The following is a 27,776-nucleotide window of genomic DNA, read 5'->3' as shown; positions in this document are numbered from 1 at the left end:
CTCTTGCCTCCTCTTGCCTCCAAGATTTAATTCATAATGCTCCTTTTTGGCACTCAAAAACCCTTCATACCTTTGCCCTCTACTACTTTTTCAATAATTTTTAAACACTCCTCCTCAATATTTACTCTTTAAGGGGGCGGAGCCATGATGGCGGCTGGTAAGCAGGGACTAGAGTGAGCTCCGTACTGAGCCTCTCCAAAAACCTATAAAAAATGGCTCTGAACCAATTCTAGAACGGCAGAACCCACAGAACAGCAGAGGGAAGCAGGGCTCCAGCCCAGAACAGCCTGGATGGTCTCTGGGTGAGGTCTATTCCACACGGAGCTGGGAGCTGGAAGCTGGGAGCTGGGAGCTGGGAGCTGGGAACGGAGTGGAGCAGAGCCCAGCCTGAGTGACGTGGAACAACCAAACTTGGAGTCGGGTGGATGGGGCCCCTAGCACCCTGAATACGTGAGCTGCGGCAGTTACCAGACCCCTCGACCCACAAACACCAAAGACTGCGGAGAAGGTTACTGGGAAAAGCTGCGGGAGTGGAAGGAGTTCACGGTTCGGCTTCCAGCCCCCAGGGCAGCGGAGGTGGGGCAGCTACAGTTGCTGCTGCTTCTGGCCCCAGGCCCACCTGGTGGGAGGAATTAAGTGGCGGATCAGAGCAGGAGTGCAAAAGCCTGCTGAAGATTTAAGCCCAGTTCGGGTTGGGGGTTCTTGGGGAAGGAGCAGTGCTGGTGTGGCAGGGCTGACACCTCCCCCCCAAATGTGGAACATAGAACTCCTTAGTCTACAAGCAGTCATACCCCACTGAAAAATTCAAGGATCAAGTTAGTTGGTTGGGAATATGGCCAGGCAGCGAAAACGCGCCCAGATTCAGTCTCAGACTTTGGATTCTTTCTTTGGTGACAAAGAAGACCAAAACATACAGCCTAAAGAAGACAACAAAGTCATAGAGCCTACAAAAAAAGCCTCCAAGAAAAACATGAACTGGCCCCAGGCCATAGAAGAACTCAAAAAAGATTTGGAAAAGCAAGTTAGAGAAGTAGAGGAAAAATTGGGAAGAGAAATGAGAAGGATGTGAGAAAACCATGAAAAACAAGTCAATGACTTGCTAAAGGAGACCCCAAAAATACTGAAAAATACACTGAAGAAAACAACACCTTAAAAAACAGACTAACTCAAATGGCAAAAGAGCTCCAAAAAGCCAATGAGGAGAAGAATGCCTTGAAAGGCAGAATTAGCCAAATGGAAAAGGAGGTCCAAAAGACCACTGAAGAAAATACTACTTTAAACATTAGATTGGAGCAAGTGGAAGCTAGTGACTGTATGAGAATATCAGGATATTATAAAACAGAACCAAAGGAATGAAAAAATGGAAGACAATGTGAAATATCTCCTTGGAAAAACCACTGACCTGGAAAATAGATTCAGGAGAGATAGTTTAAAAATTATTGGACTACAGGAAAGCCATGGTCAAAAAAAGAGCCTAGATACCATCTTTCAAGAAATTATCAAGGAGAACTGCCCTGATATTCTAGAGCCACAGGGCAAAATAGAAATTGAAAGAATCCATCGATCACCTCCTCAAATAGATCCCAAAAAGACATCTCCTAGGAATTCCAGAGCTCCCAGATCAAGGAGAAAATACAGCAAGCAGCCAGAAAGAAACAATTTGGGTATTGTGGAAACCCAATCAGAATAACCCAAGATCTGGCAGCTTCTACATTAAAGATAGAAGGGCTTGGAATGCGATATTCCGGAGGTCAAAGGAGCTAGGATTAAAACCTAAAATCACCTACCCAGCAAAACTGAGTATCATGTTCCAAGGCAAAATATGGATTTTCAATAAAATAGAGGACTTTCAAGCTTTCTCAGTGAAAAGACCAGAACTGAATAGAAAATTTGACTTTCAAACACAAGAATGAAGAGAAGCATGAAAAGGTAATCAAGAAACGGAAATTGCAAGGGACTTACTAAAGTTGAACTGTTTTGTTTACATTCCTACATGGAAAGATGATGTGTATGATTCATGAGACCTCAGTATTAGGGTAGTTGAAGGGAATATGTATATATATATATGTTTATGCATATATATAAGTGAATGTGTATGTATGTATATATCTATGTGTATATGTATGTATGTGTATGTGTATATATATATATGTGTGTGTGTATATATATATATATATATATATATATATATATATATATATGTGTGTGTGTGTGTAAAAGAGAGGGAGCAGACACAGGGTGAGTTCAAGATGAAGGGAAGATATCTAAAAGAAATAAAATGAAATTAAGGGATGAGAGAGCAACATACTGAGAGAGGGAGATAGGGAGAGATAGAATGGGGTGGATTATCTTGCATAAAGGTGGCAAGAGGAAGCAGTTCTGTGGGAGGAGGGGAGAGGGCAGGTGAGGGGGGAATGAGTGAACCTTGCTCTCATCAGATTTGGCCTGAGGGGGAATACCATACATACTCACTTGGGTATCTTACCCCACAGGAAAGAAGAGGGAGGAAGATAAAAAAAATAAATAAAAGGGGTGGGGGATGATGGAGGTGAGGGCAGATGGGGGTGAAGGTAATCAAAAACAAACACTTTGGAAAGGGTACAGGGTCAAGGGAGAAAATTCAATAAAGCGGGATGGGTTGGGAAGGAGCAAAATGTAGTTAGCCTTTCACAACATGAGTATTGTTGAAGGGTTATACATAATGATACATGTGTGGCCTAGGTTGAATTGCTCGACTTCTTAGGGAGGGTGGGTAGGAAGTGAAGAGGGGAGAGAATTTGGAACTCAAAGTTTTAAAATCAGATGTTCAAAAAAAAAGTTTTTGCATGCAACTAAAAAATAAGATACACAGGAAATGGGGTGTAGAAATTTATCTTGCCCTACAAGAAAGGAAGGGAAAAGGGGATGAGAGGGGAGGGGGGTGATAGAGGGAAGGGCTGACTGGGGATCAGGGGAACCCGAATATATGCCATCTTGGAGTGGGGGGGAGGGTAGAAATGGGAAGAAAATTTGTAATTCAAACTGTTGTGAAAATCAATGCTGAAAACCAAATATGTTAAATTAAATAAATAAATTTAAATTTGAAAAAAAATCTATGAAATAACTCTTATCAATTAAGTCACAGTTCTTAGGTGGCACAGTTTGCGCATAGAGCTCTGTACCTGAAGTCAGGAAGACTTGAGTGCAAATTAAACCTTAAACCCTGACTAGCTGTGATCCTGGGCAAATCACCGAACCTCAATTTGCCTTAGTTTCCTCATCTGTAAAATTAGGATATAATAGTGGCTACTTCCCAGGGGCTATGAGGATAAAAACAGGATAATATTCATAAAGTGCTTCTCGAACCTTGAAGCACTATGTAAGTGCTAGCAATCGTTATTACTGTTATTATTGTTGCATCTGAATGTTCATTTGTTAAACTTTTATTTTGGAATTAGTTTCAAATTGCTTGGTGCTTTTGTATAGTCAACATAGTAAATACCTATCTCCAGCTTTTAAATCTCATAAAACTCTTTGCAAATTAAAAAAAATATATATTTACTCTTTAATCTAGTGACACAGAACAATTGGTTGTTCCACAATGAGACACTCCATTTCTTGGCCTCTGACATTTTCTCTGACTGTCTTCTATGTCTGAAATACTCTTTCTTTCCTCAGCTCTGGCTATTGACTGCTTTGGCTTCCTTCAAGTCATAAATAAAATTGTAACTTTTACTCAAAACCTTTCTCAACTCCTTTTAATACTAGTGCCTTGCTTCTATTAATTATTCCATATTTATTCTGTATTTAGCTTGCTTTGTTTATATTTGTTTGCATGTCATCTCCTCTATTAATTTTAAAGCTCCTTGAAGACAAGGATTGTTTTTTTATTCTGTTTGTATCAGTAATGGTTAGCACAGTGTCTGGCAGATAGAAGGTGCTTAATAAATGTTTATTGATTGACAGATTAAGCTGGTGGTGTGTTACCAGAACTCATCTGGGCACTCATCTTTGTTTCTATCCTTTTTTCACTGAGTCAAACTGTGAAATAACATGGGTAAATAAATACTGATTTTGGGAATATACATTACTCTTCTTTTTCTGAAGTGTCAATTTCCTGAATTTACTTTGAATCTTATTTGAGTACCTTTTAGTTGTTGTTGTTGTGGTTTTTCTGGAGATTAGTTTGTTCTTCAAGATGATTGTTCTAGTAGAGACATTAATGCTCCAGTATTGGTGGAAATGTGAAAGGGTCCAACCATTCTGGAGAACAATTTAGAACTATGCCCCAAAACTGTACTTTATCCCAAGGAGAACAAAGAAAAAAGAGGACTTATTTGTACAAAAAATATTTATAGCAGATTTTTTTGTCATGGTAAATAATTAGAGATTGAGGAAATGCCCAAAAAATAGGGAATAGCTGAACATGTTTTCATACACAATTGTGATGCAATAATGTTGTGCATGGTAAATGATGAGAAGAATGGTTTCGGAGAAACAAAAAAGAAAAATGAAAAATAGAAAACAAAACAAAACAAAACATCTGGGATGAACTCTGTGATGCAGAGTGAAATTAGCAGAATCAGGAAATTGTTGTAAAAAGTGACAGCAATATCGTAATGATGATTGGCTCTGAAAGATTTAGCTATTCTGATCATTGTAACTCTGTGCTCTTGGAATAAGACTGCTCCAGAGAAACCACCTGGGCCTGAGTCTCATACTGTGAAACTGCTGACCAGTTTAAACTTAGGAGACAGCATCAAGAAAAACAGGACTCAACAACTACGGGCCACTGTCTGTGGTCACCAACTGGGACAAAGCTCTTCTGCAGAGGAGCTAGTATTGATCACAGCCCTGGTGCCAATAGAGAAAACCTCTGGGACTTGCCTGGTTTTCAATGCAGCCCCTAAAATCCTGCCCTCCAGCCAACCACCCACATCCTGCTTAGAGGAAGAGAAAGGAGATACAGTGAACACACATGCTGTTGAGAGTTCCAAGCCAGAAGAAGAATGTTATGATATCTGGAGCCATGAGGGCCTTATTCTCACCAAACTACTTACTATGGAGGAACATGTTTTGTGTGGTTCCAGACTTCTCTACTTCAGCTGCTTTCTCCTCTTCTTCTGTGGCTTCCTATGCTGCTTTGCAGCAATCTGTAGCCATCCACGTTGGGACACACCTTGGCAGAGGACCCATATGTAAACTCAATGGCTTCAGGCTGCGCTTTGCTTAAAGGTCTGTGATTCATGTTCTGTAGGCTCATCTGGGCCCCTTGAGTTGGACCAGATGGGAGGGGGGAACTAAAAGAGGGACTGAGGACCATTAAAAATATTTCTTATCCCTAAAAAAAAATCCAAAAGATCCAAGACAATTCTGAAGGGATCACAATCGAAAATGCTAACTGACTCCAGAGAAAGAACTGAGGAATTCTTGAGTGCAAATTGAAATATAATTTTTTTCATTTTATTTCTCTTTCTTTTTTGCCATATGACTAATATGGAAATATATTTTGCATGATTTCACACATATAATTGATATCATTTTACCTGTCTTTTTACTGGGTGGGGGAGGTGATGGAGAGAGGTGTACTTTGGGTACTCAATTTAAATAAAAAAAGAATTGTTAAAAATGAATAAACAACATATTAAAAATAATATTTTTCTTGATATAACGGAGATGCTTAAAACTCATTGGACTATCTCTCCAGTGACTGATTAGCATGTATGTAGCTAATCCCAATGGACTTGCTTTGTTATTTTTTGATCCTACCAAAGCTTTCTAATTTTTAATCACCCAGAGGTGACACACCTGTTACAAGAGAACCAAAAATATTCCATTTGTTTTATAAATTTGGAGAAGCAGTGTTAAGAATTGTTTCAGTTGAAAACTGAATATTAATATACACATTTGGGAATTAATGTTCTGTTTATTTGCTGTTTGCTGTGCTGCTTATCATCCCATATTATTACTCTATGTGCACTGACAACACTCAGAACCTTTCTTAAGTTATACATTGACATACTAGGACACTTGAGAATCCAGCTACAAATTTTGTGAGAATATATACATAAATATAAAACCAGTCTGTTGTTCAGAGTAGATTTACTGATGGAACTAATTTTAAAAAGGTGAGAGCTCAGTCAAAACTATTTTTAACTCTTCTTGATGAGATAATTAAATGATTAAACATGATTTATTATATTGCAAAGGATTCAGCATCATTATTATGGAAAAGTTCCCCACACTTATTTTCTCTACTTGGTACTCACAGCACCCTTTTGTTGTTTTCAATTAGGAGTTTTATTGAGTTACTTTTTTCACAGGATAAAAAAGCAAAAACAATGATTTTTCCACTAACTTCTATTTAACAGAAGAATAGGCTAAAGAAACTGATAAGCATAATGCAGTGGATAGAGTGCTGAGCCTGGAGTTATGAAAATCTAAATTCAAATCCTGCTCAGACATTTACTAGCTATGTGGCCCTGGGAAGGTCACATAACTGGTATCTGCCTGTTATATGAATCACAGAGTCATTTTGAGGATAAAGTGTAATAATAACCATAAATGCTTAGCAATATAGTATAATCCATGATAAGGGCTATATAAGCTATTATTCCCTTCCTTTCTGTTTAATTATTTTTTATACTTTTACAGGCAAATCAGACTAAATCAGAAGAAGGAAGACTATAGGGAAGATATGCACAGGATTAGATATGTTCTTCTTGGCAATAAGAGCAGCCTGCTCAAAGCAGATCTGTTTGTCCTTCTCTTGACAATTCCTTAGTAAGTAATTTAATGGATTTATAACATCGTAAATATAGACACAACCTGCATCAGGATGGAATACAAGCCCTCTATCCCTTATTATCCTGTTTGATTCTTTTCTATATTTCCCAGGAATCCTCCAAAAATGATTCACTGAGTCCAATGGAGACTTTACCTTCGTTAGACTTTCTTATGTCACGGGTATTTGCAAAGGACTTGAAATGTCCATTTGTTGTCCATCATGATATTCATATGATCACTTCTATTTTCTCTTACTAAGTCCTTAGTGATGGTTTCACATGACTTTTGTGTACATAAGCCATCATTAATTTTATGCTATATTATTTGATCTCCCCAGTTAGAAGGCATTATAACCATTTTAATGGGTGAAATTCAGCTCCCTACAGTGTTCAATCCTGGGAAATCTTGACTGAGGAAGTAATCCTTTCTGAGTTAGGAGTGGGTGAAATAATGCTTTTCACAAAAGTAGGCATGGACATCTTTTCTTTATAGTTATTATTTTTTTCCCTCCTTGATATGCAGGACTACATTTGTTGTGCCATTAAATTTTATTCAAGTAATGTATGATTATAGTGAACTCGCTCGTATTTACTGTGAAACCCTGGGCAAATCTCCTTGGGAATCATTTTGGGACTCAGTTTCCTCATCTATAAAATGAGGGAGGAAGACAACTTAATTCTGAGTTCTTTCTAACTCTAGCTCTGTGATCCTATCTTCCTATCACACAACATTGAAGGGGCAGGAAGAAAGGAAGAATTTGCTTAGCATTTACTATGTGCCAGGCACAGTGCTTAGTGATTTAAAAATATTACCTCATTTCATCACTATTTTTTTCTAAGGGGGGAAGGCAGGGCAGTTGGGGTTAAGTGACTTGCCCAAGGTCTCACACAGCTAATAAAGGTGTCAAGTGTCTGAGGCCATCATTTCACCATTATTACAATCCTGCAAGGTAGGTGTTATTATTATCCCTCATTATACAATTAAGGAGACAGAGGCAAGTAGAGAATAAATGACTTGCCCAGTGTCACATAACTAGTCAATGTCTAAGGCCCTTTTTGAAATCATATCTTCTTGATTCCAGAACTCTATCTACTCTTTCACAGCCAGTAGCTAAAGCAGAGGTGGGGATCCTGTAGCCTAGAAGCCATATGTGGCCCTCTAAGATGGTCCTCAGGTAAGGCCCTTTGACTGAATCAAAACTGCACAGAATAAATCCCCTTAATAAAATGGATTTGTAAAACTTGAGCTCAGTCAAAAGGCCACACTCTAGGACCTAGAAGGTCACTTGTGGTCTCCAGGCTGCAGGTTCCCCACCCCTGAGCTAAACAATAGTTTTTTGGGGGAAAAAATTCTTGGGATCTATAAGCTCATTAAAAGGAAGTTGTGTGTCATGGCAGACAAAGAAGCAAACCTATTCAGGCTCCAGTGAGTAGCAGAATTAGGGAATGGAAGTCCCATTTCACCCTGTCTGACTGGACAAGGAAGGAAAGAATTTATTTATTTCTATGCCTAACATGCTACGTAAAATATACTACTGGGTGTTATGGGAGATGGCAAAATATGGCCTGCAGGTCAATTGTTATTCCAGAAAATCTATAAGTATCTATCTACCAGATAACCAGCATTCCTGAAATCATATCTTCTTTCTTTGTCCCTTCATTTCCTTATGAATAGCTGTTGATTCCCATCTTTCTCTCTTTTTTCTTGTCCTCTCTGTACTTGCAGTAACATCTTTTCTCTTGGTACTGTGATTGGAATCTTTTACAAATAGGGCCAACCCTCACTTAAAAAAACAAATAAACAAAAAGTTTGTAGACCAATGTCACAGTGCTTAAATTCAGTTGTGATTGTCTTTTGTATATTTATGGGAACAAAATATATAGACAGGACTAAAGTTAACCCTTGAAGTCTCTAAAAGAATTTATAACCTAACTGTGAGTTTATTTATAATTTTATGTCCTTTATCTACAATAGAAAATGTTCTACTACATACACCTGTCCCACAAATGTCTGCTCATTATTGTTTGTCATATCACTCTGTATGTTGTTCAGCAGGAAAATTGCATAATATTCCATGCCATAATTATATTAGTGTATATAGTTATGTATATCCTTCCTACTTTATGTGATTAAAATATTGCTTAAGGTCTGTAGATTCCACATATAGAGAGTCCTTGCTATCATCCTCTAGTCTTCAATTGCATGTACTAGCAATATTGGCTGTAGCCTTCCCTTAGAAGGTTATCTTTAATAAGATGCTGGTTCCAGCAACCTTCAGTGTAATGTGTTGGTGGTATAATTAGAGAAGCCCCTTTGAGGAATGGGAACAAGGTGAAATATATTGGAAGCAATTTAATTGTGTGGGAGGTGATTAACTGGATCATTTTAGAAGAAAGATGGACCATCACCCATGAATCATTAGGCTGGCCACAGCTTTTTTGCCTTTAGGTGAATTTCCATGCTTGAGAAGCAAGACACAGGTTGAAGGAGGATTTGGATTTATTGTTTAGGTTTTCTAGAAAGCTTCCCTGAAATAAGAATCTTTTCCCCAGTGTGGGTAAACATTGGAAAGGTAGATAGATGGCCAGTGTGATATGTTTGTCATTTACTTTCTTGGTATCACTTATGCCATGGCTTCATTTGGTATCTTTCTCCATGCTTTGGTATCCTCAGTGTTACAGTAAGAATGTTATCTATGGCCATTTTACATTTTTCAGCCCCATCACCTTAAATATATATTTGAGAGCCTCAGCTATAATAATCTAACTATATAAGGTGTTGTACATTTTATTTAAAATCAAAAGCAGAAACAAATAAGTTTACATTTAATTTCTTAGTGATTCACCATTATAGAATGGAACTTATTCTCAAAGAGGCATAATATTATAGCGGACAGTGTGAGACTTGGAATAAGGAGGACCTGGGTTCAAATCTCCCTCTTAGAAACTTACTAGTTGTGTGACCTAGTCTTAAGCGCTTTGGGCCTTAGTTTCCTCATCTATAAAATCAAGGTGTTGTATTTGATGTCAGCTAAGATTCCTTCCAGCTCTAAATATATTAGTCTTGTAAATAAACATGACTATCTGATATTACTATTCTGAGCCCTTTAGGAGTTGACATCCTCTGCAACTTTATGACCCTACGAGTTTTCCTGTAAATTCTAGCAATGTAATTTTGTTGTGAGATGATAACCAACTTATAGATATATAGCCTCAAAGATTTGATGAAGGTCAACCAAGCCCTTGTTTCCTATCTCCCTACTAAAAAGATCCAAAATAGGGCCAAGCATGTAAAAATCATCCATTCAAATACAAACTCCACTATTCAAGAAATCAGTGATGGAAAGTCATGGATGTTCCAGCGTGGACTGTTGCTGCTTCTTTGCTGCCTCTTCCCTGCCTTTTCCTCCTTCTCCTTCTTCTATAACTCTTTGCTGGAACTCTTTTTAATATTAGGCCAGATAATGGTGATAGTTCAGTGATTAACAACTGTGACAGTGACTATGCAAACTGCATATACTAACTAGGAAACTAAGATTTGCCTGAACAAACAAAAACTTTTTGAGGAAGGTCTCTGAAAGTAGGGATAAGGAAGACCTGACTCTTCTCCACTATCAAATAGGCACATTGTTCCCCTACTCCATAATTTTAAGGTATTTGTGTGTATAAGAAAATCATTAGAGAAAAAAATGAAAGACAACAACAACAATGATCTGATTGCCCTTCTAAACAGAAACTCAGTAACTCTCCTAGTATTTTGTCACTAATGTATATGAGAAGAAAATGTGCCAACCAGAACTTTTATTGAGGGATTGTAAACTCTATCATAATTCACTCTAAGCTTGAATAAAAGACCTAAAAAGAACATTTGGTCTCACTAGCTTATATGGGCTCAATTTGGTATTGCAACACCCCCTTTAAAGTTTCTTTTATGAAGCTTATTCTTCCTCTAAATCTCCAGAAGCCATGGTTCTGAAGAAAAAGATAAAGTTCAATCTTAAGCCATTTCCAAGGTTTTCTCAGTCTTTACATCTTGACCTCAGAAATTCAATTTAGAATTTAATCCTTCAAATGATAATAGATGATTCCTTTTTCACCAAGTTGTTCAAACAATCATTGTGGGATTTAAATAAGTCAAACTCCCTCCAATGAAAAAACTCAGTTTTAGGATCAAAATAAAGTCTTCTCACTATACAGACAGAATCTTCCTTTCACATAGAAAGCTGTTCTGTAATTCTCATTTCAAAAATTACTTGGACTTTGTGATTATGGAAATCAGGTTGAAAATTGCATAATTAAACAAAGTTGCTTGAGGACTGCAGATTTTTATGATGCTATTAGAACTGACGGGATCCCATTAATAATGTGTATTTCATTGAAACATGCAGCTAAAGAAGCAGAAAAAGTCATCAACCTCAAAACCTTCCACTAGCTCCTTATTATCTACCAAGTGAAGTTCAAACTGTTTAGCCCAGCATTTACCACCCATTCTTGTGCTGTTAGGAGTTACCTGTTTTTGCAGACTTATCTAATACAACTCCCATTACACAGATTCTATGGTCAAGCTAAACTGAAGTCTTCCCTTTTGCACACTATAAATTTCTGCCTTCGTGATTTTCCATAAGTTGTTATTTGTTCCTGGACCTTAAGTCACAATTCTTTTTTTTAATTAATTTTTATTTTTAGTTTACAACATTTGGTTCTACATAATTTTGAGTTCCAGATTTTCTTCCCTCCCTCCCCCATCCCTCCCCAACATGGTATGGAATCCCATGTAGCTTCCATGTATAATTTCACATTGAATTAATTTACACACTAGTCAAGTTATGGAGAAGAACTGTGATCAATGAAATGAATCATTCAAGAGAAGAAATGGGACCAAAAAAAACCAAAAAACAAACAAACAAAAAAAAACCCAAAAACAAAAAGAAAGGAGAGAAAAGGAAAAAAAAGGGGGGGGGGAGGCTAGCATGACATATGCCTCAATCTGCATAGTTCTTTCTCTGGATGTAGATAGCATTCTCCATCGTGAGTCCTTTGGAGTTGTCTTTGTACCTTGTGTTGCTGAGAAGAGCGAAGTATGTCAGGGTTGGTCTTCACAGAATCCATATATCTGTGGTTGTGTACAATGTTCTCCTGGCTCTGCTCCGCTCACTCAGCATTATATCCTGTAGGTTTTTCCAGATTGTTATGAAGTCCGTATCATCCCCATTTCTTATGGCACAATAGTATTCCATTACCTTCATATACCACAGCTTGTTCAGCCGTTCCATGATTGATGGGCATCCCTTTGATTTCCAGTTCTTACCTACCACACAAAGAGGTGTTATAAATATTTTTGTACATATAGGTCCTTTTCACACTTGTGTGATTTCTTTGGGATACAACCCTAGAAGTGGTATTGCTGGGTAAAAGGTTTTAACATTCCTGTGGCCCTTTTGACGTAGTTCCAAATTACTCTCCAAAATGGCTGGATCATCTCACATCTCCACCAGCAATGTAACAATGTTCCAATTTTCCCACATCCTCTCCAGCATTTATCATCGTCCTGTTTTGTTATTTTAGCCAATCTGACAGGAGAGATGTGGTATCTAAGAGTTGTTTTGATTTGCATTTCTCTAATCAGTAGTGATTTAGAGCATTTTTTCATATGCTTATAGTTATCTTTAATTTCTTCCTCTGAAAACTGCCTGTTCATATCCTTTGACCATTTCTCAATTGGGGAATGACTTGTATTCCTATATATTTGGCTCAGTTCCCTGTATATTTTAGAAATGAGGCTTTTATCAGAGATACTAGTTGCAAAGATTTTCTCCCAATTTTCTGCTTCCCTCCTCATTTTTGTTGCATTGGCTTTTTTTGTGCAAAAACATTTCAATTTAACAAAATCAAAATTATCCATTTTGCATTTTGTAATGCTCTCTATCTCTTGTTGGGTCATGAATTCTTTTCTTTTCCATAAATCTGATAAGTAAACTATTCCTTGCTCTCCCAAATTACTTATAGTATCAGACTTTACTCTTAAATCATGAACCCATTTTGACTTTATTTTGGTATAAGGTGTAAGATATTGGTATATGCCCAGTTTCTGCCCTACCATTTTCCAATTTTCCCAACAGTTTTTTTTTTAGAAATAGTGAATTATTAGCCTAGAACCTGGCTTCTTTGGGTTTATCAAAGAGTAGATTGCTATAGTTGTTGACTGCTCCTTCTTGTGTTCCTATCCTATTCCACTGATCCACAACTCTGTTTCTTAGCTAGTAACACGTAGTTTCGATGACTGCTGCTCTATAGTACAGTTTAATATCTGGTATGGCTAGGCCACCTTCTCTAGCATTTCTTTTCATTAATACCCCAGATATTCTAGACCTCTCATTATTCAAGATGAATTTTGTTATTATTTTATCCAGCTCTGTAAAATAATTGTTTGGTAGTTCAATCGGTATGGAACTGAATAGATAGATTAATTTAGGTAAAATTGTCATTTTTATTATATTAGCTTGGCCTGACCATGAGCAACTGATATTTTTCCATTTATTTAGATCTGACTTTATTGGCATGAATAGTGTTTCATAGTTATGTTCATATAGGCCCTGGGTTTGTCTTGGCAGATTGACTCCCAAATATTTTATAGTGTCTACAGTAAATTTGAATGGAATTTCTCTTTCTATCTCTTGCTGTTGGGCTTTGTTAGCAATGTATAGGAATGCTGAGGATTTATTTGGGTTTATTTTATATCCTGCAACTTTGCTAAAGTTGTTTATTATTTCAAGTAGTTTTTTACTTGATTCTCTAGGACTCTCTAAATAAATCATCATATCATCTGCAAAAAGCAATAATTTAGTTTCTCCTTTTCCTATTCTAATTCCTTCAATTTCTTTTTCTTCTCTTATTGCTACAGCTAATGTTTCTAGTACCAAATTGAATAGTATGGGTGATAATGGACATCCTTGTTTCACCCCTGATCTTATTGGGAATACATCTAGCTTATCTCCATTATAAATAATGCTTATTGATGGTTTTAGGTAGATGTTTATAATTTTAAGGAAGGTTCCATTTATTCCTATGCTTTCTAGTATTTTCAACAGGAATGGGTGTTGTACTTTGTCAAAGGCTTTTTCTGCATCTATTGAGATGATCATATGGTTTCTGCTAGTTTTGTTGTTGATATGGTCAATTATGCTAATAGTTTTCCTAATATTGAACCAGCCTTGCATTCCTGGAATACATCCTACCTGGTAATAGTGTATTATTCTCGTGATAAGTTGCTGCAATCTTTTTGCTAATATTTGATTAAAATTTTTTCATCAATATTCATTAGAGAGATTGGTCTATAATTTACTTTCTCTGTTTTGACTCTACCTGGTTTGGGTATTAGTACCATATTTGTGTCATAAAAAGAATTTGGTAGGACTCCTTCTTCACCTATTTTCCCAAATAGTCTACAAAGTATAGGAATTAGTTGTTCTTTAAATGTTTGATAGAATTCACATGTAAAACCATCTGGCCCTGGAGATTTTTTCCTAGGGAGTTCATTGATGGCATGCTCAATTTCTTTTTCTGAGATGGAGTTATTTAAAAATTTTACTTCCTTTTCTGTTAACCTGGGAAATTTGTGTTTTTGTAGATGTTCATCCATATCTCTAAGGTTATCAAATTTATCTTTCCCTCCTCAACAAAGTTTAGCTTTTGACCACCATCTTCCTCAGTTTATCCTCCCTCTTTATTCCCCTCCCTTATCTTATTGTTTCCCACTTGCTACTTCTCCCCTCCCTTCTGACCACCACCCTCCTTTCCCCCCCCCCTTCCCCTCCTACTTCCTGTAGGATAAGATAGATTTCTATACTTATCAGGGTATGTTATTCCCTTCTTGAACCAGATCAGATGACAGTGAAGCTCAAATATTGCTCTTCTCCCTCCCTTCTTTCCCTCTACTATAATATGTTTTTGTCCTTCTTCATTTGGTGTAATTTACCCTTTTCTACTACCTTCTTACCTCTTCTCTCTTAGCTCTCCCTTTACATCTCTTAATTATGTTTTTTATCCTTATATCAGTTATTTTATACAGGCACTCACAATCTATGCATATCCCTTTCAATTGTCATAATAGCTGTATCATTCTCAAGACTGACTTATATATGTCTATATATAAAACATACATAAGATGATATAATCCTATAAAACTTGCAAATAATTTGCCCCTATTGATTAATAAGGTTTGTGGGGGTTTTCCCCCTGTTTACTTTTTTATGTCTCTCTTGAGTTTTGTATTTGGAGATCAAATTTTCCATTGGGTTCTGGCCTTTTCATCAGTAAGGTCTGGAATTCCCTTATTTCATTGAATGTCCATCTCCTTACCTGAAAAATTGTGCTTAGTTTTGCTGGGTAGTTGATCCTTGGTTGCAGTCCCAGCTCCTTTGCCCTTCGGAATATCATATTCCAATTTCTCCTGTCTTTTAATGTGGAAACTGAGAGATCCTGTGTGATCCTGACTGTAGTTCCACGATATTTGAATTGTTTCTTCTTTGGCTGCTTGCAGTATTTTCTCCTTAACTTTGTCATTCTGAAATTTGACTATGATATTTCTTGTTGTTTTCAGGTGGGATCTCTTTCAGGGGGTGATTGGTGAATTCTTTCAATGACTATTTTGCCATCTGATTCTAGGATCTCTGGGCAGTTGTCTTTGATAATTTCTTCGAAGATACTATCAAGGCTCTTTTTTTCATAGTGGATTTCTGGTAGACCACTAACTCTTAAATTGTTTCTCCTGGATCTATTTTCCAGGTCAGTTGTTTTCCCAATTAGATATTTCACATTTTTTTCTATTTTTTCATTCTTTACATTTTGTTTTACTACTTCTTGGTGCCTCATAGATTCATTAGCTTCCACGTGCTCAACCCTAATTTTTAATGAATTAGTGTTTTCATTTTTGCTTTTGAGTCTCCTTTTCCAATTGGTTGATTTTGCCTCTCAGAGTGTCATTTTCTGTCTTTAGATTCTAAATCTCTGTAGCCATTTCACCAATGTTTTTCCCATATTTTCTTTTAGCTCCCTAATTTGGTTTTTAAAATCCTCCTTTAGCTCTTCCAGCAATGCTTTTTGGGCTGGAGACCAGTTCACATTACCTTTTGAGGTATCAGATGTATCTATAGTGTCATTGCTGCCCTCTTCCATATTGGCATTTTGATCCTGCCTGTCTCCATAAAAAGAATCAATTGTCCTCAGTTTTTTTGTGTTCTTTTTCATGTTGGTTTGCCTTTTCCTGGCTTTACAACAAATTTCTGCCTTTGGGGCTCAGGGCTCTCTGTCCCAGCTTTCTTATTCTGGGGATTGTGAGTCTAGAATTATAGCCTTCAGTTTCCTGAGGTGTGGGGGGAGGGATCTGGCTCCCTGACGGCTCTTTCCCTAAGTGCACTCTCTAGCACTGTTGCTCTTCAGCAATGGTCTCAGCTGTTTGTTGTTTGAGCTGATGTCTGGCACTTCCACTGGGGGAGCAAGATTATATCTGGGCTCCTGGTGTTGACCCCTGGCGGCTCTGCCCCTCTGGGACTAATGAACTTCTACTATTTGACCACTGAAGCCCCATTTCTTTCTCCTGTGTTTCAGCGTTCTTTTTTATTTTTTTATTTTTTTTTCCCCAGGAATTCTCTGGGTGGGGAGGGAAGGGATTAGAGTCCTTTACGTAGTTATTATGTCTCCCGGAATTTCAGGATGCTGTGTTTCATGACTTTGGGCTGCAAGCCTCAGGAGGTGGTGTTTCATGGCCCATGGCATTGTGCTGCCTCTCATCGCTTCCACAGACTGCCATCCTGTGTTGGGAGGCCTGGGGATCTCCCCACCAGTTTCGGGTGCCCAGCTTTCTCCCAGGCTGTCTTCCATGTGGGTTTCCCGGCTGGCCACTTCCGCTGCTTCCGCTGCTTCTGCTTTGGTGTGGAGCAGCTCCACACGCCGAGCACTCTCCAAGCCTACAGATTCTTGCCTTCAGCCTTTCAGACTCTCCTCGCTTCGAAATTTGCCCCACTCAGACTTCTCGCAGTTTCTAACTCTGTCAAATCTGCTCAAATTCACTTCTTCGTAGGAATCTGACTGACCTTGTGAGACAGCTCTGGTAAGACGCTGTTTTCATGTGGCCATCTTTGCTCCCATGCTTTAAGTCACAATTCAACATTAAATTCCTGCCTTTCCTTTTAAATTGAATACCCATGCCCTCTCCTGCTGATAGTAATCACTGATCCCTTCAGTGAGTCTCTGGTAATTTTTCCTCCTTAGACCATACAGAACACTTTTTAAAAAATTCATTCTCTCTTGGCTGAACAAGTTATGGTATATGAATGTAATGGAATATTATTGTGCTATAAGAAATGATGAGCAGGCAGACTTCAGAAAAACATGGAAAGACTTATATCAACCAATGCTGAGAGAAATGAGCAGAACTAGAACATTGTACAGAGTAACAGCCACACTGTGCCATGACGGATTTTGTTAGATTTAGCTTGTCTCAGCAATGCAAGTATGAAAAACAACTCCATAAGATTCACGATTGAAAATGTTAACTACAGCCAGAGAAAGAACTTCGGAGTCTGAATGCAGATCGAAGCATACTATTTGTTCTCCTTTTCCTTCGTTGTTTTCTCTTTCTTTCTTGTGGTTCCTCCCATCAGTTCTAATTCTTCTTTACATCAAGACTAATGTGAAAACATGTTTAATATAAATGTGTAAGTAGAGACTATATCAGATTCCATGCCATATTGGGGAGGGGGGAGGAGAAGGAGGGGGAGAAAATTGAAAACTCAAAGTCTTATGGAAATGAATGTAGAAAACTAAATATATATATATATATATATATATATATATATATATACACATATACACACACACATATATATGTATATGTAAATATATTTAAATATATATGCACATATATATAAATATATATATATGTTAACACGCGCACGCACACACACACACACACACATACATTTGCATTACACCTAATTGTGATAATGTTATATCCTCTTGCTAGTCTATGAGCTTCAAGATGGCAGGGAGATGACTTAATGTCATCTTGGTATCTTCCCTAGGATTTAGCAAAACCTTTCTATAGACTGTACGTTTAAAAAATGTCTGACAAATTGAATCCATTTTCATTCCTTTTTCTCCAGAAATAGTAGAAGGACGGAAGAACTGGTATCAGGAGCCACAGGTCCAAAACCAAACTCTGAAATTTGATGGAGTATTATGTGGAATTTATTTCATCTCTCCCAGTTCCTCATGTGTAAAATATGAATAATAATATGTATATGTATACCTACCTTGTTTGATTACTGTGAGAAAAGTTTTCTTTTTAAGCTGTTGACAAAAATTTACCACCACCACTTTTATCACAATCATCCTTTTTACTCAATTTTTTTGTACTCAACCTCTGGATACTTAAATAAAAAAGAAATGACCATAGGACATTATATACTATCTATGTCTTCTTGCGATTTTAAAAATTGTTTTCCTTTATGAACTTAGATGCTAAGGCATTAGGAACATATGAGCTTAAAATCAGCACTTCTTTTCTATAGTTCCTTTCAGCACAAATGAATTTTCTTATTTATCTCTACTTATATGGAGAATTTTCATTTTTTGCTTTATACAATAGAAAGCTTACAGCATCTGCTTTTTTGGATTTCCCTGATGCATAGTCAGTTTTTGTTCCAGACTTTCATTTTTAAAATGTATATTTCTTTGCTTAGTTATGTTTCTTATAAGAAACATATTGTAGGATTTTATTTTCTTGTCCAATTGGTCACTTTTTGTTTTATTGGATCATTTAATCTGCTCACATTTAATATTTATGAGTTAGATTTGTATTTTCTTCAGTTTGTGTCTCTAGTATTATTTTTTTCTGAATTTTTTTTATTCCTCTTCTTTTACAACATTAATTTTTCCCTATGATTAGTTTTACTTAAAATGCTTTCCCCTCATCTTCACCTGTCTTCATGTCCCTGCACATGTGCCAGTCCTTTTTTCTGGTTTTGGATTTTTAACTTAGTGACTAATTTTGTTTTTGTCCCTTTTATTCAATTATCTAATTTTCCCTGCTTTTTCTGATGCTATTTCCCCCTTTCAGTTAAGTGGTTAATTCAAAAGTCATCCTCCTGTTCAAAATTTTTGCTTATTATTATTTTTTACAGTTTTCAAAAAACATTCCTTCTTGTCTTTATCAGTTCTCTCTCTGCCTCTTCTAAATTTTTGTTTTAAGAAAACTGATCTTGATATTTTGTTATCCCTTCTTTAATATCTTTGTGTCATTCATCAAATTAAAGCTTCTAAATTTTCATGTTTGACATCCCTCATCTAAATATTTTCTAAGATATTACCTTATAACTCATTACCCCTTCACAGTTTTTTTGTTGCTATGCCAAGATAGAAGCATTGCCTCATAATAAAAATTTCTCTGTGTCCCAAACTCTGTGGCCCAACTTTGTCTCTTTTCCTCTCCATGATCATTTTCTTCCCCATTCACTATGCACTCTCCTCTCTGAGACAATGCACTCCCTTTCTTCTGGATTATGGTTGTCTTCAGGAGTTGTGATATCCCTTCTGTGGAACTAAATGTTATCCATTTAGACTTAGCACTCTCTCAAAAACAATGGTGTTCCTAAACATCAAACCCCTGCAGGTTAAACTTATTATAAATTCCCCATCTCCCATCACATATATTTCTCCCCTCATGGCAATATTCTCTAGTTGGACACCTATTCTTCCCTACCACCTATTGCTGCTGAGACATCATAGGAGTAATTTTCTCTTCAATGATTACCATGAACTTGATTAGATTAAATCACCCATTACCTTTTCTCCATTCTTCCCATTTATTCACCTTCCAATTCCACAGTCCACAACCACAAAATAAATTGATTCAAGTAAGGGTTGCAGAATATCATCCACATTTTTGAAACCTGTTCCTATACTGTCATCTTTATCCCCTTCTGTGATTTGAGTAGTGAATCTTTTAATGGTTCTGTATTATAGATTTTTACTTACATTGCCTAATAAGTGCCCTTCTCTGTCTAGATTCCCCGCCCCCAACTTTTAATAATCTCTAGAGTTGGAGTAATTTTTTGAGGCTTGTGCTTTCTTTGTTAGCTGTATTTACTTACCTTTCTTCTCTTTCTGTTATTTATAGTGTTTGTACATTGAATAATCTGTTTTTTTAAATAAAAATGGTTTACCTTCTCTTTTATTAAATATCTATACCTTTCCTTGATAATTAGGTGATCTTCAGAGGTCACCATTTTGGTTTGTACTGGAAATAATCTTCTTTTCAGAATTCCATTCCCTCTTGCAGATTCTGGTGTGTTCAGAATAATCTTGTTTTATTAAATATTTAACTCTTCCTCTTATTAACTTTAAGAATCTTTTGATTGTCATTACAATTGTCAAATTTAACCACTATGTTCACAAGTTTTGGTATTTTCATTATTTCTTTCATTGTGGCATTCAGGAATTTTGACTTAGGATGCTTTTGTGGGAGGACTAACATCTGTAATTTTTTTTTAGGAAACTGTCCTTGAAAGCCATATATTTAATTGTACATAGATCATTTGATATTTTCATTTTTTTCTTCCTCCAGATCATTTTTCACTTTAGTATGTTTGTATTTCTAATTTTTTAAGCCTTTTATTTCTTTGGAAATAGTTGATACAATGGAGTTTTTTTTTCTATTTCTGCTGTTGAGGTCATAAATTCTGTCATTTGTTCTCATTCTAAATTCTTCTCTCAAAGTTTTGCTTTCCCTCTTAAACCATTCTGCATCCATCCTACTGTAGTTCCATGCTCCCTTTGGAATGAAGTTGGTTTCTAATTTTTCATGTAGGTGTTTTATTTTCCTTTATCTTGAAATATTATTTTAGAATTTATTTATAACTTCTGGCATACCTTGTTTAAACATGACTTCCCTGCTAAACTCCATTTTATCATATTTGACTATTAGATATTTCAAAATAGATGCCTTGTAAACACCTTAACCTCAATATATTCAGAATTTACTTCATTATCTTTCCCCCAAAAAACTTATCTCACCCTTCCGAAGTTCCCTAATACTGTTGAGGATACCACCATCATCAAGTCACCCAGGCTCACAACCTAGGTACTATTCTTAACTTTTCATTCTTTCTCACCCTCTCCATAGCCAATATGCTGCTGAGCCACATAGATTTTACCTTCTATAACATCTCTCATATATCTACCCTTCTCTCTAACATTGTCAACAGCTTAATAAAAACACTCATCATCTCATTCTTGGACTATTACAATAGGATCCTAGTTGGTTTACCTACCACAAGTCTCTTCTCACTCCATACAACTTTTTTTCTTATTGTGTAAATCTAAACCTACTTGCCTTTCCTATCCTGCTCATTCAATAAACTCCTGTTATTACACTTCCAGGACTGAATACAAAACCATCTGTTTGGTATGCAAAACTATTCATAACCTGGCTTCCCCAAACACCACCTTTATGGTGCTCTCATTCCTTCCTTTCCCCCACGTACTTTTTTTTTTAATTCATTGACACTGGTTTTCTTGTTGTTCCTCAGCAAAATACTCCATCTTCCAATTCTGTGAATTTTCACTCACTCTCTCTCATGCCAGCATATTCTCCTCCCTCATCTATGCCTCTGTACTTCCCTGGCCTCCTTCAAATCCCTGTCAAAATGTTAACTACTATAGGAAACTTGTCCTGATGATCCTTAATTCTAGGTCCTTCCCCTTGTTAAATATTTCCAATCTATCCCGCATATAACTTGTTTTGACATAGTAACTTTCATGTTGTCAACCAAAATTTTGGAGCCCCATGAAACCAAGGAATATGTTGTGCCTTTCTTTGTATCTCTAGGACATAGAGATACATAGGATGTAGACATATTATGTGCTTAATAAATATGTGCTGGTTTCACTTGGCTTCATTTGACACAAACCAAATTGCTGTACTGGCAGAACACAGTTTCTTACCTACCAAAATATCTCCTCTTCCACCATTGTAATGTTCAGAGTTAAGATCAATTGAATTTGAAAGAGAGTTCTATGGTAATCCAGGAATAGTGTTTGCTAACAAAGTCTCTAGATGAAGGGAAATTTCTGAATATAATAGCACAAAGTAATAGTATTTTTTTTCATCCTTCTGGCTCAAGAAAGATTTTGGGGAGGGGTGGTAAGAGAATACTAGGGATTAAAGGTAATAGTTGTTAATTCATATGTCTGTTTTCTTAGATATTGGACTTGGCTGTAATTGCTCTACTGTTACTGCATACTTTCTCTTTGTTTTGGAATTTTTATATTTTTGGTTTGCTGACAGATAATGGGGACTGGAGAAAATGGTTAGTTCTTCATCTTGTTGGTCATGTGACCAAGACTTCTCTATTCCTCCTTTAATTTGGTTTTCAAGAATCAAGCAAGAGACATTTTTATGATCTCTTAATAGGTACGCTATAGGTCTGTAGCAGAACAATAAACATTGAAACATGTGAGAAATTTTATTAACAACCTTTTGATCTTGTACAATATGCTATATGACTGTGTGTAGATATGCATGAGCATGTGCAGGTTCAAGTGCATTAAAACATACATGCATTTTATCTTTATTAAAACTTCTAAAAAACCAAACTCATTAGATTTAATAATTATTTCAGTTATTATACTGGCATTTTTTTTCTAGTGATCTGATGAAATGTTTGGGGTTTGATTTCTTCCATAATCTTGAAATTATGCTTACATATTATATTCTTTGAACCAGATGATTTAAAAAAAATGAATGATTTTATAAAAATCTAGTTATAATCACCTTTTCACTAAATTTTAATGTATATATGTACATATATATCACTCTTGTGAAAATTATTCAATTTTTATTTGCAAGTAATCATACATAATGATAATCTATTCTTTCTATGAAATGTAAGTTGGTTTAAATATAGTTATTCAATAATGTTGATTATTTTTATTTTAGGTTTTCCATTTTCAAAATGTACCTGGGATGCTTAACACACATTTCAAAATCTCTTCCTTTTTCTTTTTCATTTTTACCTCCTTCACAGAGCTGATGCCTTTTTAAAAATGCTTGAAAATACATTTTTCCTGACAGAGTAGAAAATCAGAGTATACTCACCTTGACTTGGGTATGCTTTTGGAATAGTGAGTCACAGATGCTGTGGAAAAAAATCAAACTGCTTGCCTGTTTAAATTGCTTAGTTTTGGGAACATTTCTAACATCAGTTGTTGCAAGGCCCAGGGTTCAATGTTCTTTCAGCTAACCTAAATTCCAAATAAACAGGGAAGAGCAAGCATAAGGAAAGTTGATAGAGAGCTCATAGGTTATCCACAAAAATATTGGTGGTGCTAAACTGGCCCTCAAATTTTTATGTGTTGAACAAGAAAATCAGAAGCTTCAGAATATAAGATATCATCTTCTCTTTTTAAATTAAAAAATATTATTTTTATTTTTGGTTTACCACATTCAGTTCCACAGGTTTTGGGGTTCTAAAATTTCTCTTGCTCCCTCTCCTCCCTCTTCCCTCCTCCCCCCCCAAGACAGCATGTAATCCAGTATAGGTTTTATATTTATCTTCACATTGAATTTATTTACATAATAGTCTAATTGTAAAGAAGAATTATAACCAATGGAATGAATCATGAGAATGGAGGAACAAAGCAAAATAAAAATAAAAAAGAGAGCAAATAGTTTGTCTCCATCTGCATTCAGATTCCATAATTCCTTCTCTGGATCTGCATAGCTTTTTCCATCATGAGTCTTTTGGGACTGTCTTTGAACCTTTTATCGATGAAAGGAGTCAAGTCTATCATCTCTTTTGCTGGGAATTTCTTTTCAGTTCAGATAAGATGATGAGAAAAAAAGAGAAGGGCACAGGTTCTTCAACACATGTGGTACAGAGAGTAGCTTATTAGATATGCTTACATCAGAGAAACAAAAAGAATTTGATACCAAAGGTACTTTAGAGATCTTCTCTTCCAACTTCCTAATATTATAAATGAGGAAATGGATCTTGCTAATGGAAATTAAATTGTACTTCTTGAATCATGGGGTCAAGATCAAAAGTTGGAAGGACGACAGAGGCCATCCAGCCCAACCTCTTCATTTTGGATTTGACTACACTGAGGCCTGGGGAGTTTAAGCAATTTACTCAAAATCACAAAAATTGCAACCAATGTAAATATAGATATATTATGAATTGAGATACTGAGAGATGCAAAAGAGTTATTTGATATACATAAATATTGTTATTATGCGTTATTCCATTGTGTATAGAGAATATACAAATAATTCACATTTTGGAGAATTTTACAGCTTACAAAACCCTTCCCACAATATCCCTATGTGATTTATAGTACATGCATTATTGTCCCCATTTTATAGGTAAAGGAACCATAGAAAGATAAAAGTACTTCCTCATAGGAAAATGGCTATTAATTGATTGAGTTTAAATACTACAGAGTGGGTCAGGATTAGCAATATGCAACCCAGGAGGTAGAATGGGAAGAAAATTTAAAGTGGAGGGAGTGGTAACATCTGATGAGGGGAGAAACAGTTAAGGAAGGAAATCCTCACAGAAGAGGTGGCACTCATTATGAGTCTTGAAGCCAAACATTTGAAGAAGCAGAGGTGAGATAAGTTCATTCCAGGCATGGGAATGGCTTGTGAAAACATTGAGGTAAAAGATGTAATAATGCTTTCAGGAAATGGCTTAAGGATCCAGTTAGACTTTAAATTGGAGTTTGTGAAGGAAGACTATGAAATAAGGTGATAAAAGTAGGTGTGAGCTAGATTGTATAATTCTTAAGTGTCAGGTTTTAAGGCTTCATATTTTATCCTAAGGATAAAATAAGTCACTGAAGGATTTTAAGCATGAGAGTAGCATGGTCAGACTCATAGCTGAGGTAGATTATTTCTGTAGCAGTGTAGGAAGTGGGTTTTATATATAGAAAATAAAAGAAAAAAGACCAATCAGGAGATACAATGAAAAGAGGAAAGGTTTAAAAATTGTGGTGAAGGCAGAATCAATAATACTTGGCAGTTGATTTGATTTTTCCAATATCATTTTATCACATCTTTTGTGATACATTCCCCTGATGGACTGATTTCTAGGGATGGAGCCAAGATGGCAGAGTGAAACCAGTGACTTACTGGAGCTCTCTTACAAATTCTGTCAGATACCTCTAAAAAAGTGAATCTGAGCAGATCTGAGAGAGATAGAAAGCAGTAGAAGACAGTGTGGCAGATTTTCAAGCCAGGAATATCCACAGGGTAAATGGTACAGATCTATGGGCTGGGAGAGTGCTGAGCATTGGTAACTGCACATGGCCACAACAGAGCAGGAGCAACAGTGGAACCAGCCAGCAGTTTGGGCTGGGAGAGTGCTGGGCATGCAGAAATAAACCATACCTGAGCAGGAGCAGGAACAAACCCTGGGGCTGAATTGCCAGCTTCAGTGGTGATCCCCAGGCCGTTCAACACAAGATGGGAGGTTGTTGGACGTAGGTGAGACAGCAGGGCAGAGCCTGTGGCCAAGGGAGCAGCTACTCCTGAGGCTTTCAGCCCACAATCTAAAGGTTCGAAACTTGCCTTCCTTAACTTCTGGGAGCCATGATGACTGTGTAAAATGGCTCTCATACCTCCCTTCCACAACCGGAGAATAGTACCCTGAGAAAAACCCTAGACTAGAGGAGCCAGAAGTGGGGGTTCATCACTCATTTATCTCAGGAGGCTGGGGAGATGGGCCCTCTTGTGGTGGTGGTAAGAGACCAGTGCAGGAAGGGAGATATCCCAGCAGGCTCCACTTCAACAGACCAGAGGTAGTTCCTGAGCCCCAGGGGGGTGGATCTGACAAGTGCCAATACCAGGACCCCAGACATGCCTATGAAAAGGCAGGGAATTGGCAGACACCAGTGCAGACAAAGGACAAGACCACCCATGCTATAGCACAGCCCTAGGAGAAGAGGAAACTTCCAGCAGCAGACCACCCCTCCCCCACACCTCATGCAGGGAGTATCAGTGTAACCCAAGGAAATTCAGAAAGACTGCACTTGGCCTTGACCTTGGCAAACATCAGCCACCTCCAGCTCAGCACCAGGTGAGCGGCAGCATCATATAGCCTTTAGCTGACAAAACTAGAGGCCATAACACACAAAGCTAGAAATGAGGCCCCCAGTTCCCAGCACAAGAAGCTTGGGACAGAGCCCTCTGGGCCTCAGAAGCAGAGAAGAGATCCACTTTAAAAGCCAGGAAAAAGACAACCACAAAGAAGAAGCAATCTAGAAATACAAGGACCCTTGATTCTTATTATAGAGACAGGGAAGATGAAAAGACCAATTCAGAAGAGGACAGCATTGATACCATACCCACATCTGAAACCTCAAAAGGGAATATGAACTGGTCTCAAGCCCAAAAAGCATTCCTAGAAGAGCTCAAGGATCATTTTAAATACATTCCCCTGGTGCTGTGCTGTGCCCCCTTTTCCCCTTAAAAAACATTAAGAAAAATTAAGCATACACAATAGAAACAAATATTAACATTGGCCATGTCCAGAAATGTATTTCTCATTTTTCATTTTAAGGCCACCATGTCTCTGGCAGCAGGTGGATAGCATCTTTGGTTCTCTGCTCCAGTTCTTTTTCAAATGGGCTTATTTATTATGCGTTATAGTCTGCTAATACCTTCCCTCCGCCTCAAGGGCATCTCCACTGTCCTCTTTATGATACTTATGTTTAATTCCTCAGATACTGTAGTGTTACATAATTCAGATATCATGCTTCACATTTCTTCTTATCCAGACATATACCCAAGGCACATTGCCATCTGCCTTACCATTTCCCTACTTCAGCTTCGATCTGCCCTGCCATGATGTTTGCATTATTTTCCACAACCCATTCCTTCCTTCCTTCCTTCTTTCCTCTCTCTCTCTCTCTCTCTCTCTCTCTCTCTCTCTCTCTCACACACACACACACACACACACACAAGCACACACACACACACACACATGCACACACACACACACACACACATACACACACAAACAAATATACACAAAGATTTTTTACCTCTTGTTCTGGCATAGTGATCAAATCAATATTGCAATTAATTCTGGAAAAGGTGTCAGTTGGCTTCCCTATGGATGGATCAACTCACAATCCATGTTACTTCCCTAACTAATGCTTGGTTTCCTGAACATAATTTTCCTAATATGCTGTCTCTTCCATTTGAATGTGTCTTGAGGAGAGGGACTTTCTCAATTTAGTATTTGCATTCCCAGAACTTCACACCAAAGGTTTGTATCAGAGAGTGATATAAGAGGATTCTTTCATGATCCTAACCAGATCATAATTCCAAGAACATAGATTTTTGAAACATCCTTGACATCATCTAATTCTTCTCTCTTTCTCATTTTGGAGATGAGGAAACTAAAGCCCAGGGAATTAAGATGACTTATCCAAGGATACACAAAAACTAAATGCATGTAAACCCATCCGCAGATAATTAAAATCACCCTCAGATAATTCTGCTTTATTTCATATTTGTGGAAAGTTCTTACAACCCCAGTCACAACTCATCTTTAGCTTACTGTCTAAGTCTTAGGGAGTTACCTGATGTCCAAAAAATTTATGCAATTAACCTATCGTCTTACACTTAGTAACTATCAGAGGCAGTGTTTGAACACAGGTCATTTTCATCTGTAGTCCAGCCCTCTACCAATACAGCCAGGTTCTTCTCTGTATTAAAAGAACCTGTAAGGAACTCTACCAGGGTTAGTAGTTGCACCTTTCACCGAACAGTGAATATATTGGGCAAATGATCCCAGTTTCTCTCTGGAGTTCTCAGCAAGCTTTTGCATGACTTTAGGGCAACTGAATACATCTACTTGTCACTTGGCTTTCAAAAGCTTTCAGAAGTAAATTTATTATTCTCAGAATTCAGGGCTGACAGATAACAATGACAGCTATTTGAACATC

The 27,776-nt window shown here is 37.0% G+C and overlaps 1 protein-coding gene across 1 annotated transcript; it reads left to right on the top strand.

The window, feature by feature from the left end:
• The first annotated feature begins 147 nt into the window (after positions 1–147).
• On the top strand, positions 148–5,252 carry LOC118837456 (insulin-like growth factor-binding protein 3 receptor). The gene is made up of 2 exons (XM_036744349.1): positions 148–157; positions 4,619–5,252. The coding sequence occupies exons 1-2, from the start codon at positions 148–150 to the stop codon at positions 5,179–5,181; spliced, it is 573 nt and encodes a 190-aa protein (XP_036600244.1). The 3' UTR covers positions 5,182–5,252.
• Positions 5,253–27,776: the final 22,524 nt, after the last annotated feature.

This window comes from Trichosurus vulpecula, chromosome 1 (assembly GCF_011100635.1).
Source record: "Trichosurus vulpecula isolate mTriVul1 chromosome 1, mTriVul1.pri, whole genome shotgun sequence".
Taxonomy (NCBI): domain Eukaryota; kingdom Metazoa; phylum Chordata; class Mammalia; order Diprotodontia; family Phalangeridae; genus Trichosurus; species Trichosurus vulpecula.
Note: the sequence above shows the minus strand (reverse complement) of the source record. Positions and strands in the feature narration are given on the sequence as shown.